The 20,396-nt window shown below is 44.3% G+C and overlaps 1 protein-coding gene across 4 annotated transcripts in view; it reads right to left on the bottom strand.

Moving 5' to 3' along the window:
- insrb (insulin receptor b) overlaps nt 1–20,396 on the bottom strand; it is a 73,055-nt gene that overhangs the window by 18,313 nt on the left and 34,346 nt on the right. For all 4 annotated transcript variants that reach the window (XM_076087982.1, XM_076087983.1, XM_076087986.1 and 1 more), the window contains 2 exons: nt 5,724–5,932; nt 5,468–5,601 (listed from right to left, as the gene is read on the bottom strand). In XM_076087982.1, coding sequence (XP_075944097.1) covers nt 5,468–5,601; nt 5,724–5,932 — 343 coding nt within the window. The remainder of the gene's footprint in view (nt 1–5,467; nt 5,602–5,723; nt 5,933–20,396) is intronic.

The following is a 20,396-nucleotide window of genomic DNA, read 5'->3' as shown; positions in this document are numbered from 1 at the left end:
AAAGCCACAAAACTACTGAGGCTGCAATGTGTCCGTGTGCTCATATCAGAAATGGAATGACGCATAGATGAATGGTATGAGGCAGGCATGCTCAGTGACGTACTGGTGTGACATGAGCTGGGACCGGGGATGACGTGGCATTTTCTAAACAACAAGGGTGAATCTGTTTAGAGAAATTAAACTGACATACATTTATTCCAGTTGCTGCAGTCTATTCTGAATTTGATATGCAGGCAGCCATCTGGCTTCATGTTTGAGTTTGTGTTCTGCTCATTCTTGTTTTTACATCTCGTTCCTAATGTTCTCCGCCCTTCCAGATAAAGCAAATATAACAAACGTGCTCATTAAAAGCACATCCTTTATTTGACTTCATTACATAGAAAAAAGACTGGTCTAATAACCAAAGTGGGAGGAAGATGTACAATTAACTAGATATCAACAATACTGAACGTAAGGTTTCTCAAACTCATCATCTCAAATGAGAGACAATCAAACAGAGCCCTGCAATTCAATGAATGAGATGATGTATTCAGAGGTGAATCTGTATAATTCTCTCAATTAATTTGATAAGTCCCGTAATGAATCCATAGGCTCTTAGCAGTGGAATTGGATTATGCAATCTCTCATCCACATCTGAGCCTCCTTCATTTTTATTAGCACTGGGGGATACAGGAGAGAGCTTCATCATCCTTTGCTTCAATTACTTCTGTCGCACATACAACACACACAAATGCACAATCATAAATAACAAAAACAACATGACTGAAACACCAGCTGCAGTTCCCAACAGGCATTCCCCTCTCTCAGCTCTCTGAGTGGCGTTCTCTCCCTGCAAACATGTGCTTGTGCACGTAGTCACATACACACACACACACACATACACGTATACTGTGCAATGAGGCCTTGATGGTGCTGCCTTTCAGCAAATTCATTCACAAAAGGCAGGCCTTGTCTAGTGAGCCGGGTACACGCCATATGGAGAAAAGGGATCCGATGCTTCATTCACAAATGAACACTTTTTTTTCCTGAAGCCCTCTCGAAAGAACATAATCCCTCCCTTTAATTCCCCTTCCAGCCCTGACACCCCTAACCACAAAGGTCTGCCTTAGACGTAAACTAAAACGCTGCTTTTTTGGTTGGTCTGCTCCACAAACCTCAGTGTATCGCTCCTAACACCACCGAGTCACAGCTTCCCCCACCCAATGTATTTTTAAGGGGGCTGCTCTGAAAAACAACAACAAAGTTGGGTCAAAATGATCTGTTTTCTTGAAAAATACATCTACAATTCAGAAGAGGGCTGGGGGTGACACTGGTTCGCTAGAATGGATTTTGAAGCCGTCCAATCAGGGTTTCAAAACTCAAAGTAGAGGAGACAATGACATCAAACGGCAGCATTAACAGGCACCTTTTCAAAGCAGCCCCTGTGCCCGGGGAACAGCTAACAAAGGATGCTGTTGTTCGCTGCGGGGACCATGCAAGCTCTGCATGCACTGCCATTTGTAAGCTCACCCTGAGTTAATTCTATGTTTATGCAACTCTTGTCATAATCCCCCTTTCCAGGAAGCACACACACACACACACACACACACACACACACACACACACACACACACACACACACACACACACACACACACACACACACACACACACACACACACACACACACACACACACACACACACACACACACACACACAATTGTGCCCCTACCTTTCCCCTTAACAGCCAGGCCATGCTATGGATGACATTCACCATGGTGACATGAAGCAGTGAGTCCCGGGGGTGTGGTTGTGTCCTTGTCTGGCCTTTTGCTATCCACACTGAGAGAGCCGAATGACCCATTACACACCTGCCTTCACCTAGTTTCCATCTTATCAAACTCTTAATAATTTACGTCAATCAGAGGCCAAATAATTGTTTCCCCTCTAAGACTGCTGGGCGAGTGGAAACACACTGTAATGATCTCTTAAAAACAACAGTGAGAAAAAAATCTTCATTCTTTCTCCCACATAGAAAATCGTATATTCAAATTCTCCAAAGTAATGCTCTAGTTGCAGTGTAGAATGAAAGAATGTTTTGGGCCGTTGTAGTGAAAAACACAGACACACAGGCAGACAGGCTGGGTCCAATGGCAGCTCTTAAAGAGACAGTGTTTATCTGTCCGGCTGAACTCCATGACTCGGGCTCCAGGGTCTGCTAGAACCATCTGCAACAGAGGCCGCAGCTGACGCTCGGGTTTGGTTTACACACACACACACACACACACACACACACACACACACACACACACACACACACACACACACACACACACACACACACACACACACACACACACACACACACACACACACACACACACACACACACACACACACACACTGCTGTACTACTGCCACAGCATCCAGGAAAGATGAGCAAACTCTATTCAGTAGATTTTAGGGACGGCTGGAGAGACAGACGAAGACGGGGAGAAAATATATCCAAGTGAAGGATACATTGTAAACACAAGATTTAAAGAGGTGCTTTTGTGTGATTCTTTCCGGAGAAATTCAGTTTTAAATCAACTAATCGATTGGTGGACAAAATCACAGGTTCGTCAACTAAGAATGTCTTTGGTTGAGGACAGCCCTAATGCAACTAAACATCCAGAAGTACATTACAGATACTTACATTTGAATTGTACAGAGAGCAAAGGGCAGGTGGTAGTTTACTGTTTATTGGCGTCACAGAAAAATCATGATGCCAACTGTGTGTGTGTGCGTGTGTGTACTCATATGTACAATCTGTGTTGCCTGCCTGACTGTCTGGGCGTGTGTGTGTGTGTGTGTGTGTCTCTGTCTGGGTGTAGCTTCTGCCAGGCTAAGCCCCTGTGGTGATGACGCTTGTTCTTGCTATAACCAAACCAGAGCAGCAAAACAGACACACAGAGGCCCCCTGATGTTGCAACTGCGTCAGAATGCCAACGAAAAGAAAAAGTTTTGTTTATCACATAATGTGTGCACACATACATCTATACGTAACCACACAAACAAACACAAACACACACACACACACACACACACACAGAGGATGCCATTCTGCCGCATGCCTCAGGGGTGTATGACTGAGACTTAAAGCAATGTTCTTTTCTGTCTAAGCACCTGATAATCCCTGCGGGCTGGCAGCATGCAAGGGAAAGTCAATCTCTCTCTCTTACAAAAAAAGATACATTTTGGAAAAAGTAATGTTTGGTTGAAATGTTCTTCCCATTTCCGCTGGGTGTACTAAAGCTCTGTGCATGTATGTGTGTGTGTGTGTGTGTGTGTGTGTGTGTGTGTGTTATTTACCTAATAAATATATATCTCTCTCTCTCTATATATAAACCTCTCTCCATCTGGACACAGTGGACATTTCCCCCCCAGCCTGCACCTGGAAAAAGTAACCCGACCAAACGCTGTAGCAGGAACGAGCTAATGTAGTCACAAACACGTTCGGCACACACAAACACTCAAATGCACGTACGCTCATGCACGTACACATGTATACGCAAAAAAACGCGTACATTCACAGGTACACGAGAAACACACAAACACCATCAATCATCCGGCAGACCTAAGGCTTCAAGCGATGCAGACGTCTCCAGAACACAACCTGCTCTTATTAGAACAACCTCAGAGAAACACACCTCTCAGTGCTTCTTCTTCACCCAATCTTCCCCACACTCCATTAATGTGTCACTCTCTCTGTCTTTACACCAACAAAAAAGTGGTGTCGTACTCAGTAAAGTATTTTGTCACAGCTTAAATAAATAAGTCTACCACTTCTTGGTATGTGACTTGGCATATGATCTTCTTTTTTTTTTAAATTTAGCTGGCAACTCCTGTGAGAGCTGTTTAGTCAGATTTTCCTCGCCAAAAACAAACAACAGGAGTGTTACATGCATCAAGTTTCCCCTGAAAAACATTGTATCCTCATTGCACACACCTGTGTATGTGAAAGCATGAAAACAGGAGCGGTCTCAAAACACATGCTTGGCCTCAAAACAAATCTGTGTCCTCGTTTAGCAACAGCTACTGGCGCTAAATGAGGAAGCCAGTTGATGTTCCTCTACCCCCGTCTACTTCAAGTAAGAATGCTAAATAAGGTCATGCCCTTGCTTGCTGCACATGCAGACAAAGCTGTGTGCTAAACTAGGACCAGGTGAGGTCCAGGCAGTGTTTTTGACACTTTTATCCAGAGGGGATTTACAATAAGATAAGCGGTTGAGTGTGCTTAAGGATAATAGGGATTTGGACCGCTGATCTTTCACCTCTGTACTTTTAACCACCTTAAATACTGATTTATGTTACTACTTCTACTACTACTACTACTACTGAGGATCTGTACGCCCAAAGCATTTCTCATCCAGCTATGAACGGCAGTGACCCTGTCAGTGTACATGCTTGTTACCCGAAGTGGGTTTAAAAACATCCACCAAGTCCTGACAATCAACCAACAATCATTATTACTATTTTGCTATTATTTAACATGAAATAATCTCCTGGGAATCACTCAACCATAAAAAGTAAACAGGTCCCAGACAGACTGTAGAGGTGAGCTCAGGTTCTGAACACTGAATAATCCCTTCAATAGGAAAATAATTGGCTATTAGGTGCATAAAGACCTGGGCACATTACTTCACCCCAGTGCACTGCTTCCAAAATAATCAACACTTTAACATGATTAGAAACATTGGAATAGGAAAAGTAAAAAATAAATAAACTTGAACAAAGTGTTGTGGACAACTTTTTGTTATTTTATGTCAGCTTGGGAAAGATTTGACTGGATGCAGCTGTGTAATCATGGAGAGCAGAATGTGATGGAGGCTGTGAAAACACCACGGACTCATTTACAGCAATTGAGATTAGAGGACATATTTTCATTTGACATTATGTAGTCTCACGCCTATATAGCAACTTTGTATTTGGTGCAACTTATATCATACCAATATTAACTGACATTAGAGCCATCAGCGTTTAGTTTTTCATATGGTATCCACATCATAAGAACGTGGTCTTTCTCACAGGCTATCAATTGACACTGCACTTGCTCGTAAATCATAAAACCTGAATGCTTAAAACAGCTAAACAGCACTGTTTACATTTCATAACCAGGCAAACAGAGTTGCAGGTGATGTTTTGCACCTCTACAATGTCTCGACGTAAATTTGTCCTCGGGCAGCCCAGCTGCTTTTCCTTCCACAGGGGAGACTTTCCATGGTGGAAAAATACTCCCGCCCTTTTTTGTTTGATCTACTTCCAAACACAATCATCTCTTGTGTGCAAAGGTTATTGAGTGTGTTGAGTGACCACAATCCACTGTCAGAGAGGGATGATCTGTTGTGGGTGACAATTACATCTCTGATCATGTAATGGTGGCCACCATCAATAACACAGCAGTGTTTATGGTGGCATTAAAGGGGTGTGTGTGTGGCAAGACGTACGTAGTGGAGTTGATAGTGGTGTATCCAGAAGGACACTCCGGAATACAGGCCCCGTTGTGGATGACATATTCATAGCAGCCCAAGTCTCGGTCCTGGTTCAACATCTTAGTCTGTTTACACTGGTTGTGGAGCTCCTGGATTAAAAAAAACACACAAACGAAACACAAATGCTCACACCAGCGTCTGCAGTTTACCGTGTCCACATTTAAGCTAAATATTAGACGCGTACACCTTAAGAATTTTAGTTATTACCAACCTGGCAGAAGGAGAAGCTGACACAGCGCCAGCCCCTGAAGACATAGTATCCAGGAGGACACTTCTCCATACAGGTATTCCCATGCTGGAGGTTCCTGCAGGCCACACAGCTACTTGCATTACCTGGCTCAGAACAGCTGCCCAGGCACTGGTCATGGCAGCACTGGCCCTGCAGGCTACACGCACTATGCTTACAGTTGTCCAAGCACACTGAGGAAAAGCAGAAGGTGAGGGGGGAAAAAGGGAAGGAGGTGGTTAATATAAGGTATCGTACACATGAACTCAGTCATGTTTTATTTTGTCCCCAACTAGTATTACCACGAAGATTGTGTTTGTAACAACTCCTGGTTCTGATGGCATTTGGAGACAAGCGAGAGAGCAGTGGGACTTAGCCAAAGTTCACAAATACACACAAGAATACGCACAGAAGCAAAGTGAAATAAAAACAGCACGAACTTGCATGTAGGCAGGGATACGTCTCTGTCTCAGTCACTCTGTCTAAGATTTAACAGCTCACAAAACGTTAAAACAAGAAGGGGCGGAGACAGCAAAGCCCTGTGGTCAACATGGTCACCAAGCGGTGGTTTGCTCTGACCTGTGAGCAGCGAAGGAACCACATGCCTGTTTGCTGTTGAAGTACACACACACATGAACACGGCTGCGTGAACTATAAACAGGTGATCTCGGCGAGGCCTTGTGGTTCCTTGTTGCCTTTTTAATGAGAGTACAAACCGGCAACTGAAAAACATTTGACCCTCGCAGAAAAAAACTGATAAAATACAAAGCACAGAATTATCAGTGATTTCATTGCTGGGTAGTGGATTGCCGACTCAGATATTTGCATCACTCAATTGTGACAAACAAAGATCCTGACTGAACTGCATGACCTCCCATCTGTATTCTGTGGCAATGTTATACTCAAACCTTTCTATTAGACAAACCCTAATTAGCATTCAGGAACACAATCGGACAAACTTCAACCAGAATCTGCATGCGGACATGTAACTGCACAACTACTGATTGCAACCATAGCATCCATGAAGAACGAGTGTCCACAAGTCACGCCTGATGACCAACAGCGATAGTCTGCAGCACCCTGGAAACAACCTTAATTGCTATTAGGTTTAGATTATAGGTCATTGGCTCATGTCAGGTTCCATTTGACCTATTGGGGGAAACAGCATTTGGTGAAAGAGCTTGAGTGTCAATTGTGATTGGATTAGCAGTAGGGTTTGACCTGTTCCCTGTAATGATCTAATAAAGAAGCTGCTATTGCCTTGTCTGATGGCCAGTAGAGACTCATTACATCTCACCTTATACCAGGCACTGGTCTTTTTACCAACTGCACATACTGATTGGGTCAAACAGGAAAGGAAATAACAATAAATACGAGTTAACCGAGGCTGTTCAGTTCATTTTAGTCTAGAATCCACTGGCAGGTAAAGAACATCAGCCAGATGTTCTTTACCTGCAATACATAATAGACACACCTCAGAAAATCTGTGTTTTGTCTTTCCATTTACTTTGGAATCCACAAGATAAAAAAAGCTAAATATCATACAGGACCCCAGGTGTTAATCACCGTCTCTCACCATGTTTCTTACTATATTGTCAGCTTTGATATCATGTGTTAACTGAACCAGAGAGCGTCAGGGCAGGAAGCAGATTTAGGTCAAATAAAAGGCTACAAACACAAATACGATTATTATAAGATTCTGTATTATCTGAAGTATTTTGATTAACTTTTGATAATCGAGTTGTCCTTACTATAAACAAACCTAAAATCAGAAAGATGGACTTGGTTCACTGGCAGCTACAAAATTGGAAAAAAGAATGTTTAAAGTGCATCATACTGTTAACTTAAAAGGGGGCACTGTATTCCAGCCTTCGTGGGATGCCACCCCTGTGAGGACATCCCATGAGCCCTCACTGCCAAGGATACAGCTAGGACCCCCCCCTGCACATGATGGCTGACCATTGTACTGCCTGAGTAAAAGCAGAGAGGACAGACGGGGTTGTGGCAGGGGGAGCGGAGGGGTGGGATATTGAGGTTAAAGAAAAGAACAATGACGAAAGGGACAGAGGGTCTAAACTGCATAAAAGGGGTAATGACTAATGGAGAACAAAAACATTATTTTCAACCTTCCGGGTTGGTTCATGCAGGGGTCGCTCCACTGCATTTTCTTTACTGTGAGCTAGTAAACCCAACACTGCACACAGTCGTCTCTGACCCACAGAGAAAAATGCACAGCTCTTCTCCAGCCCTCCCCCTCCCGTCTGTCTGCTGTGTGTGTACATGCTGTGACCGCGGCATCACATAACAGAGGAGGGAGGGCTGAGACTGCTCGCAGATCCAGCTCCAGTCGAGGATCCATGCCTGGGTGCCGCTCCAACCCCAGATCCACCCTCAGCTTCAGCCAATGTGTTTGCTGACTGGGGGAGGCAGCCATTCAATGGCCTTCCATGTTGGGGAGGAGAGAGACGCCCATGGTTAACCCTGGCCTTGCTGGGGCAGACAGGGGGCAGACGCAGCCAAATAGCCAGCATGCCAGGGAAGACTGCCGCTTTGGGTGAATTACAACGAGCTTAAGGCTGGAGCTGGGCCCGAAACAGAGATAGATAATTCCATTAATTACGGCGTCACTAAGAACAGTTGTTTACATCCCCCTGTTATATTAATAGACACGCATGATGCACTACTTTGGTATTCTATCTGTTCGGTTATTATTATTTTAATCTAAAAGGTATATTTACCCTTTTTCTTTCATGTCTCTATCTGATCCCAGCACAGCAGTCTCAGTGGGGGGGGGGGGGGGGGGGGGGGTACTATAGAAGCATATCACCACTACTGCAGCAGCGTTATTCTCCATTCTGCTCACGCTAGCGCCGAGCTACACAAGCTAGCTGCTATGCCAAACATGCGCCAGTCAGCTCACTCATTCATTCATCCCCTCCTCCTCCTACTCCACTGTCCTCTTCTCTATCCCTCCTATCCGCCACAGCCTCACCCTGCCCTGCACCACTATCTATCTCTCTATCTGCCTGCCTGCCTTTCTAGGCCACTCAACCCCTCCCACTTTCATTCATACAACGCTTTGTTTTGTTTTCATGCTGACTGGATGGGGGGGAAGGAGGCATGGATGGAGGGATGACTTCCCTCGTGCTTCAACAACAAGAGGAGGAGGCGGTAGCATCCTGGAGAGCTAATCTCTCATTAAGCTTAACACACACACACACATGTGTAAACCTCAGTGTCATTCAATAATTTGCTTGCCGCTTCCTTACACACACACACACACACACACAAAGTCCCAGTAAGGGTTTTAAATGCAAAGGTGTGTTGTGTTTACCTTTCATTTGGCCATGGCAGTAAAGAGCGCTGGCTGTACAGTCCCCAGGGAAGGAACATGGGAAAAGCTGAGCAGCCAATAGCGTGCAGCCACACACAGCAATACTTCCTGCTCTTAACACATAAAACCTCCCCTTTAATTGGCAGTGTTGTCTACAGGCGATGTGCTGGGAACAATAACAAACACGTTTTTACCCCAGAGCCATTTACTCAGGAGAACACATGCACGCAGACACGCATACATACACACAGCTGCTGGATTCACGTTTACTATATTTGGCCACGGTGGGAGTCCTAAGCTTCAAAAGCTGGGCTGTAAATGCTGAGTGATCTGATGTAAGACATTCGCCCTGAGAGAGTCGAGGAGAGAGACGTGGAGGAGGGGGAAGAGTGTAAACAAAAACACACTGATTGCTGGGAGGGAGAGAGTGATACTGTCATAAGAAGCGTCAACACGCATGCAAGCAAGCGCACTAATAGACAAATACAAATAGGCTGAGGTCTGTTTGTGTTCACTGTTATGGCCAAAAGGAGAGCAGAGGGGAATACGGTAAGCTGAGGAGTACGGTTGGGCGATATTGAAATTTCCTGACTGACGATATTGCTTTAGGAAAAACAGTGACATGCAAAATCATCGTCCAAAAAAATGTATAGGCAGCAACATCTATTCTACACAAAGGCATGCTGAGATCAATACATTGTAGAGCTACTGGATGTTGTTTTTTTCATTCTAAGCTTCTATTGATATTTTCAAATGAAACATGCAGTGTATGAGAGAGAGAGAGCGAGAGAGAGAGAGAGAGAGCGAGAGAGAGAGAGAAGGTGGACCACTGCACTCAATGTTACTCTGAGCTATTAATAATAATTTGTAATTTTAATGTTTTTGGAAAGATTGTTTTTTAAGATTTTATTATGCATTGAATATGTGCAAACCTTTTCCAACCAGGATGAATAAAAAAGTAAACAGTCATACCCTTCCTTTTGCTCTGCAACAGCCACTCCCTCTCAGGGTTGCTGACACACAGATAAAAAAAAACGCCATTATGCAAGCAACTTACCAAACACAGGAAACTTAGAGGTTTCCCGTGTAGAGTAACTCTCTCATACACGCACACGCACACACAGTTCATACAGTTTCTTTTTAGTGTTTGGTCCACGATACAAACCTCCCTCACCCACAAACTCAATGACATGCCCTTTGTCTAAGCAGGTCATTTTCAGATTTCTGTTTTGTTTAAAGGTTTTAAAAGTTGCCAATCACATTAGAATTCAGAAAGATATCGAAGAACAGTTTTGTCTCTCCGTCACACACACACACACACACACACACACACACGATCACAGCCCTTCCACATATCTGCATACCTGCCTCAACACGTCTACTTGTTCACCTACATAAACAGTAGCACTCTGTCTATCTCCGCATATCAAAGATGGGGCAGTTAATGTTAGTAACAAGGCTGTTAAATGTACACTATCCAAAACGAAATCCAATAACATCTTCTTCATTGCTGCCAACAGTCATTAAAATGACAAGACTTCAGCAATTGGCCACTTAAAAAAGAAAAAGCTTGATCAAATCAATCAGAGGTTTCTTGCTTTGCTCAAGGACAATTCAACAGTATCTGCTGAGAGAGCAGAAACTTGCGGTCTAACTGCCGCAAGATCCAAACGTTTGGATCACGAGCAACATTCTCTGATCTCTAGCCTGCTGCCAACCCGCTCAGTCACATCTGTACAGACAGGACGACGTACTTTATGCTATGCGATGTGTAATGAAAGGGTGAATGTGGCTGAACGAGCATTGTTTTGCCGCCTGCTTTGTCTGTCTGCTCATTGATTTCCTCGTCTTCGTCTTCCTGTGCGCCGGCCAGCCCTGCCGGCCCATCTTGTTACCATGGAGATGAGTCCAGACATAGACTGTCTGCAGTAATTAGCTGCACGCTCCCAACAGGCGCTTTCTTAGATTCCCCTCTAGTCATCATTTGTGTCCCGTATTTTCATCGTAAAGCAACACACTCTCCATCTCTCTGTGTCCCTGGAAGCTTTGCACTCTTCTCTCCTCTCCCCTGACTTATCCCCCCCCCCCCCCCCCCCCCCCTCTCTCTCTCGTCTCCTCTTGACCCTCCTCTGCCAGTTTCCTTTTCTCCCCCCTGTCCCGCCCAGCCGTGGTGTCTGGCCCCAGGTGACAAATTTGCTCCTCCAGAAAGCCGCAGCTACTAGATCTAATTACAGACGCTCGGGATGGAGCTACGATCAATACGTCCCACTGACGGTCCTCTTCGCCACTCCCTTATTCTTCTCTCCTCCAACAGATCCTACCCTCCACACTCGCCCATCCTCATCCCTCCCTCTCCTCCCTCCCAGTGCCACATCTTTAATTTTGTCACACTGCCACCAGCTTCAGCATTTGCTGCTGGCTGCATTTTTTCTGACATCTAGGTGCAAACATGAAAAACACACACACACACACACACACACACACACACACACACACACACACACACACACACACACACACACACACACACACACACACACACACACACACACACACACACACACACACACACACACACACACACACACACACAAAGACAAGCTGGGACCACACACACACACATATATTCTCTCTTTTTCTCTCGCACACACGTACACACATGCACACACACACATACATAACAGAGATCATGTTGTGACACACTCTTATACACACACACACACAGAGGTCCAGCAGATTTTGCTGACTAGACAGTTTGGTGACAGTGGAAAGGTGATGGAGAGAGGCAGCAGACTTGAACATCCATCTACAGAGCAAGACACCTGCATCACTGGCCTCATGATTTTCCTTCACATCACCACTAGCGAGAATCACTCACACACGCACGCACGCACACGCACGCACACGCACGCACACACGCACACACACACACACACACACACACACACACACACACACACACACACACACACACACACACACACACACACACACACACACACACACACACACACACACACACACACACACACACACACACACACACACACACACACACCACAACAGAGGCAGGAGTTTCTTCATAACATACAGTAACTGCAGTCAGCCAGTGAACAAAAGGCTGGCACCGTGCTCAGTCTGCGGTCAGATCCAGTGGTCACTCTCTCTGGTCTTCTCTAAAGACTCTGAAAATGGAGCCCGTGGCATCCCTTGAGAGAGACATGCATCAGACAATGAGGACCAGGTTGGGAGCGGTTCCACGTTCACTCCAGTGGTGTTTGACGGGGAATTGTGATTTCTGCTGCTGCTTACTAGTTGCAGAATTTTGAGCAACTAACACCTTCTGTGTCGCTTATAGTAAGTCAACTTAGAACCAGTAAATCCACTGGAGAGTCCCCATCTACCTTACACTGAGACCGGTTCAAGAAAAATGATCCCTCTGAGTACTTTTCATCATCCAGACTGATAATAATTGACGCGAAAAGGTCTGGCTACTCAAAACTATCCTGCAGTTCCAACTTCTACCATGTCAGAGGAAATTAAATGACTGAATTAATCAACTAACACCAAACACTATTTTCTATTCTAGCTCTATACAAACAAACAAAAAGAACACAAAGCCACAAAGAGCTGCAGACAGAGAATACACATCTTTAACTCAACACTAAGTGCAGTTAGATAAATACTCCTTCATCTGGGTGATTTAATCAGTGGCGCTGAGTGGCAGCCCAGTCATGACTAAGGTGTTTTTAAGCCTTCCCTTTCTGCCTCAATGGCCCATTATCTCCTCATATTAGCCGCAGAAAAAGAGACGGAGAGAAAGGCAAATCTCTCTCTCTTTCTCTCTGTCCTCAGTTGACACTGAAAAAATGTTTATCAAAAGGCTGATTGTCGGATTCTTTCTCCTTCTACTCTCGACTTCCCTTACTCCATCTTTCTCTTTTTCCTCTCCTCCAACCGCCAACCTCCACCTCTAGTCCTTTCTCTCTTTCCTGGCTTTCTTGGGTTTCAGGGGCTTTGAGTTCAGCTCGCCCTCATGACCGGGACGAGGACTCTGCGTTGTTGGGGATAACGCACAGTTTAGCCTGTGAAAAGACGAGGACCAAGAGTCCGTAATTAGACAATTAATCAGTTAGTCCACTAACAGATAATTAACTGGCAACAATTTTGATTTGATTTTTCATTTAAATACTTTTTTGGCTGTGAACAATGTTGCTCTTCTTTGTTTTGTGTGATGGTTAGCTGAATATCTTTCAACTGAGCCTGTGAAGGGCATTTGTTAATATATGCTGACATTTTATAAACTATTTCATCAATTAACCGAGGAAGATAATCAGCAGAATATTTGGAATCTCTTTGCTGAGAGACTTGTTATAAAAGATAACAAGTTTTGGGAGTTTCTATACTTCCATACAGATAAAAGAGGCTAGCATGCAGATGGACGGGGACAGATGAAGATGTAGCAACAAGCTTACAGGGAAATGTGAAGACAAACTTGCATGCACAGATAGAAGAAACACGTCTTGTACAGGTAAACACAAACAAAGACACGGACACAAGTAAACTTAATCCGTTTGGCAGAAGCACACACACACACACCCACACAAGTGACATGGTCCTGTGTTTCTGCAGGCTGGCCAGCTGCACTGAGCAGTAGGCAGTGTGTGGGGGGGGGGGCTTGGGCGGGACGGCTGCAGTGCAGATGCTAGCTGCCCTATTTCATATTCACAGCATAGCACTAAGCAGAGCTACAGAACACAGGCACGCACACACAAGTATACATTCGCGCGCATTCATGCACAAAGAGCAGAGCAACACACCTAACACTATAACATCACTACATATGTCACGTTTGAAGTTTCAGAAGAGATGATGAATCCTCCAAATGTTGGAATATTATGAGGAGAACTCAGATGGCACAAACACATTTTCTCACGAGAGAAAAAACAAAAATCAATCAAATTAAATCACAGACGTTACTTTTGTTCTGAGTCACTGAGAGAAGGCTTTTTTTTTTGTTTTTAATATGGCCAGATGCCATTTTAAGTGCCCTCACTGCTCTTTGTATCAGACAAATCTGAGCCCCCCCCCCATCCGGCAAGTCTCCTCGCTGCATTCACATTTCACAAGGCCTCAGGACGACTATTCTGGGAGGCAGGAGGGAAACTCTCCATCATTACTACGAGAAACAGGCTCGTCACATACACACATTCCCCCGTCTTATGTCGAAAACACAGCAAAAATGCTGCACACAGGTCAAATGTCACAGACACGTGAAGTTCTAGCATCTTTCTTTTGTTCATAGCGACCCCCCCCCCCCCCGACCCCAAGACTGGAGAACAACAAATCAGTTGCTGGCCCTGACTCGTACTGTATTCAGTGATTATTGTTATCTGCTTGGATTATCCACACATACGGACAATTTAATTTAAAGTGTCTTATATGTCTTCTTACTAAGACCGTCTCGCCTTTCTGACTTCCATTTTTGTTTTTTACTATGCAGCAAAACGAACACGTCTGCTGCTTCAAGCTGATTAAATGAGACTCTGCCAAATATTTGCAAGAAGATGAAACACAGATCTGGTAGAAACAATAATGTCCTTAAGGAGCTGAAAAACCCCGTCAGATATTGACAAAAATGGTGGAATTGTCTCACACGTTGGCTTGGGTTTGAAGGGCCAGTGGTCATGAAAAGAACTTGGGACATAAAATGTAAAAACATGGTGGTCATAATGTCTTCACCCACAAATAGTTATGGACCTGTGGTCATCCATCCATCCCTCATAGCCTCACTGCAAGTTGCTGAAGCCTCCGTTTGACCTCAATGAGACTCATCTTTCCATCAGCAGAGTGAGAGGCCAAGGAAAACAGCCGAGGAGACCGACCAGGGGTCTCCTGGGCCGGTGCGCAGGGACAGATTATGGAGAGTGTTAGTCATAAGCAAAACAGTGTAAACTCAGATTCAGGCTCAAATGCGTCGAAGGAATTTTGGGGAAAAATCGTGAGATCTCTTGCTTCTGTTTGATTCCAAATTTCTGGTCATCCATCTGTCTGAACACATCCCCCACCCCCCCGTTCCTTTTGTCCCGGACAGGAAATGTTGGGTGAGGTTTGTGGGGAAACCGAGGACTGGAACCAATATTGGGTTCTGCTGGTTTTTAGGGAGAACAGGTCTACAGTTCTAGGGATCAAGAACACCGTGTAAGATATGGAATACAAAAATGTTTTGATTTAAGATCCCCAAGTCACTGTCACTTTGATTTGAAGGCAACAGCTGTATAAAATACCAACCCTATTTGATTATTTGTGAACAACAGTCCTTGAAACCAGGTTGTTTATTAGAATAAAACTGTAACTTCTAAAATAAGCTATTACGGCTTCACAGCCAACAGGATGTGGTACGGGGTAGCTCAGGAGCCGTAGACCACAGCAGCGGACAGACATGGACGTTTTCAGGTCGTCTCCCTTCGAGATCAAATTCTAATCAAAACTCATTCGACAGGTGCTGACATGATTCAATCAATCATCCCTACACCTTGCGTCAACAACCGGACGGGTTTCTGGCAGCAATGCGTGTGTGATCGGGTACTCAGAAAGAAGGACTACTATAATGAGACTCTACAAAACATTCCTTTATAAAAACTAAAACTAGATTAGGAGAACTAGTAGGCATACTATACCGTTTACACTGCCATGGTCTGGACACGATTGATATGTTTGCTGCTGCTAGTTAGGCTGATGGCTCGCCTGCCAGTCCACCCATCAGACATGCCCCTGTTGTAATGCTAATGCAGCGTGTGCCACTCTAAAACCTCCTCTAATTAAAATCTTGGTTTCAATAACTGCCAGTCTAAAGAGAATTTCCATAAGCACACAATATTAACTGCTGAGGCAGAGAATGAGGCGAGGTTACGTGCGCGCGTGTCCCCGTGCGTGCATTGGTATGCCAATGACGAGCATTATATATGGGATGCTTGGATGTAGACTATTTCAAGCTTCAGCAAACAACAACAATCTAGCATACGAGCAGATTGTACGCCTCCACGAAGCAGCATCTATAGTGAGGTGGACGGGCCGTAATCAGATGCTTCCAGCACCCTATCGGTTCATGCTGTGCTCTGACATGCCCTCAGTGAACATAGGAGGGAGGAATGGAGGCTAGGGCTGATGCAGCATGTGAAAACAGAGCATGATACGCAAACGGAATGCATCGAAACAGATGCACGATTGAAGTGAGCGGTGGATGGAGGAAGGGAGGCCAGGCAGGAGGACGAAGCTCAAGGGTAGGAGGGAAGGAGCCGACAGGGAGAGCCGGAGAAACGCTTTGACGCGAGGGACGACACATAAAGGACAGAGAAACGGAGGAGGATGCACGCATGAGACCACCACGAGGGAAATGATTAGCAAAAAAACACAGCCAAACAGCATGGATTCAGCGGTCCAGGGTAAAGAGCTCTCTGTTTCTGTCCTCCTGTCCCTCACTCACTCAGTCTGATCAGTTCGCTTTGAACCCCCCCCCCCCCTCCTCCCCGCAGGCCTGTTTTTCTCTCCTGGTACAGGAATTCGCAGGGCGTCACCTCAAAAACAACTTACCTAAGGAGGGTTATATTCAGTTCTGATTCATATTTCAAAAATGTTTCTATCACAGAATTAATATTCCTTAATGTTATGCGAATATATATTTTAAAACAAAATTATGATTATGTTAATATCTTACTTATCATCTTTACTTAAGAAAGTACAACTGAAAACTGCGAAACTCTTCATGACATCAAAGTTTAATAAATGTTTTCCAGGTTCAATATGGTCTCGACATTGTACAAATTGCAAGTCTCCTTAAAAAAGGCACACTTATGAGTTTGAGCAAAAATAACATGCTTTCATTCTACATGGCCAAATACATTTGAAGTGGCCGACGCTTTGCGACCAACATGTGTCTTCATCGGGGTTTATTACACATCTACGACACTTCTTGTTGACCTATAACAAAGAGTTGTGCTCAAGGCCTTCAGTGCCTTCGGGTGCTTTGTAGCTTAGATTGATTTGATCCTCTATCCAAGGGGTCCCCAACCTTTTTTCCTCTGAGAGCTAATTGTATTGCCAATAGGAGACATAATTTCTCTCTTACTTTTATGGTCCTTAAACAACGTTTCAACCACCGCAGTCGTCGCCTCTGTTACAAACCTGGCGAGCCCTTGCTAGCCTGCTGACATCGCCGAATGTTGAGACGTCACTGATGTCACTTAACTTGAAAGCAGAGCAACTCCTGTAATTGACTGATTGGAGAACAATAGTTTTGTGTACGTAGGGGGTGGGTCTGTACATTTGATTGGGTAGAAATTCAAACAAGTTTACAAAGTGACTTTGTGTTATCAAGTTTATGTTCATGTTTGTTATCTATAGAAAAGGGGAAGTGAGCTACTTTAGGAGAGCCCCTGCTCGATCCTGGTGTGTGCAGTCCAAATTTGACCGTAACATAGAAAGCAAATAAACAAACAAAAGAAAAGAATCAATACGCTGTAGGTTCCACTACCTGCAACAAGTTTGGAAGTGCCCTTACTCATGTTTGATACCCACTTACACCCATCACGTCTCTGGCTACGGGCACTACAGTGGAGGAGGTGCCTTTTCATCTGAAACCATTCATGAGCTATTATGGCTGCAGCTCAGGCTCCAGCCTCAGCTACATGCCAAGCTCAGGCACATGGCGTCCCTTTAGGGGCCTGACTGAAAAGAAAACCCTAGCTGAAGGATTTACACAGCGGGACGACTGCTGGAGAGGGAGGGTCCAACCAATGAGGCGTACCCGCTTGTACCATGTGTCCATATGTGTGTGTGTGTGTGTGTGTGTGTATGCACATCCATAATATATGTACACCAGAGTGTAGGACAAAGAGTAAGGCGCACAACACATACATTGGGAAGGAGAAAGGGGTGTCAGGGGACTAAAGAGGCCCTGCTTATCCTTGGGGGGGTGCAGGTGTTGTCAACAGAGGCCCCTCTAGCAGGCAGGCAGCCTGGGTGAGTGGGTGGGTGGCACACAAAGAGAAAAGCCTTTCACTGAAACACAGCAGCCGGGGGGTAAACAGAGAGACAAACTGACACTACCTGTGCCTCACAGAAAGCTTTACCTCTGCTGCTGCTAATAAAACAGGAATAAATAACAAAGACAAATTGAACAAAATCCAATTTTTCTAAAAAAAAAAAAAAAATTCCCCATTGCAATTTCAATATCTTGATTGTCTGTCTCTGTAACAAACACTGGCCGGTGATACCAACACTTCATTCAAAATCACACTAAAAACAACTTAGAAGAAACCTTTGTTTACCGGAAGTAAAGAATATCTGACTGAGGTCCAGCACTCCGCTCACAACCACTGTGTCATATATCCCCAAAGATATTAAACTTTCAGCTTTAATGTATCATATCTACTTTTTTTATTCAGAAATTCCTGAATGAAAACAGCTGAAAAATAGGAGGAATTTTACTCTTGTGGTCGTTGGGACTCTAGTATGAGAATTGCACTCTTATATATGACCTGATCTTCTAAACTAGACAGAATGCCTTTAGAGTGGGTGAAAGTGGTGCGGTTGACTTAAGGTTGTCAAGGTTATGATGTTGAATCCCATTACATTACAAATATGACTTTGACAATTCTACAAGACTAAACTGTATTGTAACCAGAACGACCGCTGAAGCAACACGCCACTGATAACAAGTAGGCTGTGTACTGCAAGGCCAACATAGTAAATGACAGTTCATACTCAATCTGTCGTCCCTGGTTTAGCAAAGAGAAGATGTATTGACATTTAATGTGTGCTCGGTGAGGATGTGAAACGTGCCGATCCTTCCATTGTTTTTAACTTGCCGAAATCCCTAAATAACAAACAAGCCAAAACAAACTGCTCGGTGAGTTTTTACTGTGCACGTTTCTGTGGTCAGCTTCTAAATATAATACTTGCTTCAACACCACAACACCACAACACCACCGTATAACAGATGTGATTCTCTGCCACAGAACATTGGACAGGCAGAGGTACACAGCCACGTGTGTGTGTGTGTGTGTGTGTGTGTGTGTGTGTGTGTGTGTGTGTCTTTTTAATAAGATTTTAAAAAGTAGAATGAGGGCTAAATTAAATCAGTGCAGAGGGGAGAGCCTGGGCAGTCAGGGGCACAGCGGTTAACAGGAGACAGTAAACAGGTATTGGTGATTGATGCTATCAGCAGCTGTAGCTAGCGTTCACTGAAGGACCTGTTGACAGTGTGTGTGTGTTTGTGTGTGTGTGTGTGTGTGTGTGTGTAGAGCAAATATTACGATACACAAAGGAGGATAGGAAACTACTACTTTGTTTTAAATTGGTCACTTGCACATTTGATTAGTTGTTGGTCATGAATAAAAGAGGGTATTGCTCGGAGCTGGGATGACTAATTATTCACATATACTTTAACTAGAGATGCAGATCTTCATTTGATTACTCATCCTTTACCTATCACGTTTAGTTTATAAATTCAGCTATTCGGCTGTTTGAATTAGCAAAGCAAATAAATATCAGTAAAACAATAAGTAAATGAAAAGCTTCAGCAAATCTTCTCTCACACGGTCATCGCTAGAGTGCCATACATCACCACAGCTATTTTTCTGCAGTCCAGAAAAGTACTATTGGCACATTTATCTCTGTCAGCGGTATACATGAGACGAAGAGACTGGAGCATCTGTCTCTATCTACACATACACATACTGTCCACAGTATGGAGTTCTGGAGCGCCAGACAGTCCCTCCTACAGACATACGTCCCATCAAACAGGACTGGGGGCGGGGTTTGTCATCCAAGCTGTTCTCTGCATCCATCGCGGCTAACCAGCTCTCAAGAGGGGACACACACACACACACACACACACACACACACACACACACACACACACACACACACACACACACACACACACACACACACACACACACACACACACACACACACACACACACACACACACACACAGCAGAGTGCTGACTTTGGACTGCATTAACAGAACCATTAAAGACAGGCCGAGTTGTTTAAAAGTGCACTGCTGGACACTCAGGCTTTGATTCAAACCTCCACTCCCACACAATTACGGATCAATTCATTTCCACATCAATCCATTAAACTCTATGGTCATTTACTCTGAATGAGGGTGTAAACATGTATTCTGGAAACACCTTTCAATACAAACCTCTGACATGATCTCATGAGTTATGATAAGCTTCATAAATGTTTGGTATTGGATCCATTTGAATTAGCTTTGTGTGGCAATTTGGTGTCGATAGCATTTTCTAAATTTT

Source organism: Anarhichas minor, unplaced genomic scaffold, assembly GCF_050575085.1.
Source record: "Anarhichas minor isolate MPS153535 unplaced genomic scaffold, ASM5057508v1 ptg000010l, whole genome shotgun sequence".
In the NCBI taxonomy this organism is placed as follows: Eukaryota; Metazoa; Chordata; class Actinopteri; order Perciformes; family Anarhichadidae; genus Anarhichas; species Anarhichas minor.
The sequence above is the reverse complement of the archived record's forward strand: the minus strand, read 5'-3'. Positions and strand labels throughout refer to the sequence as shown.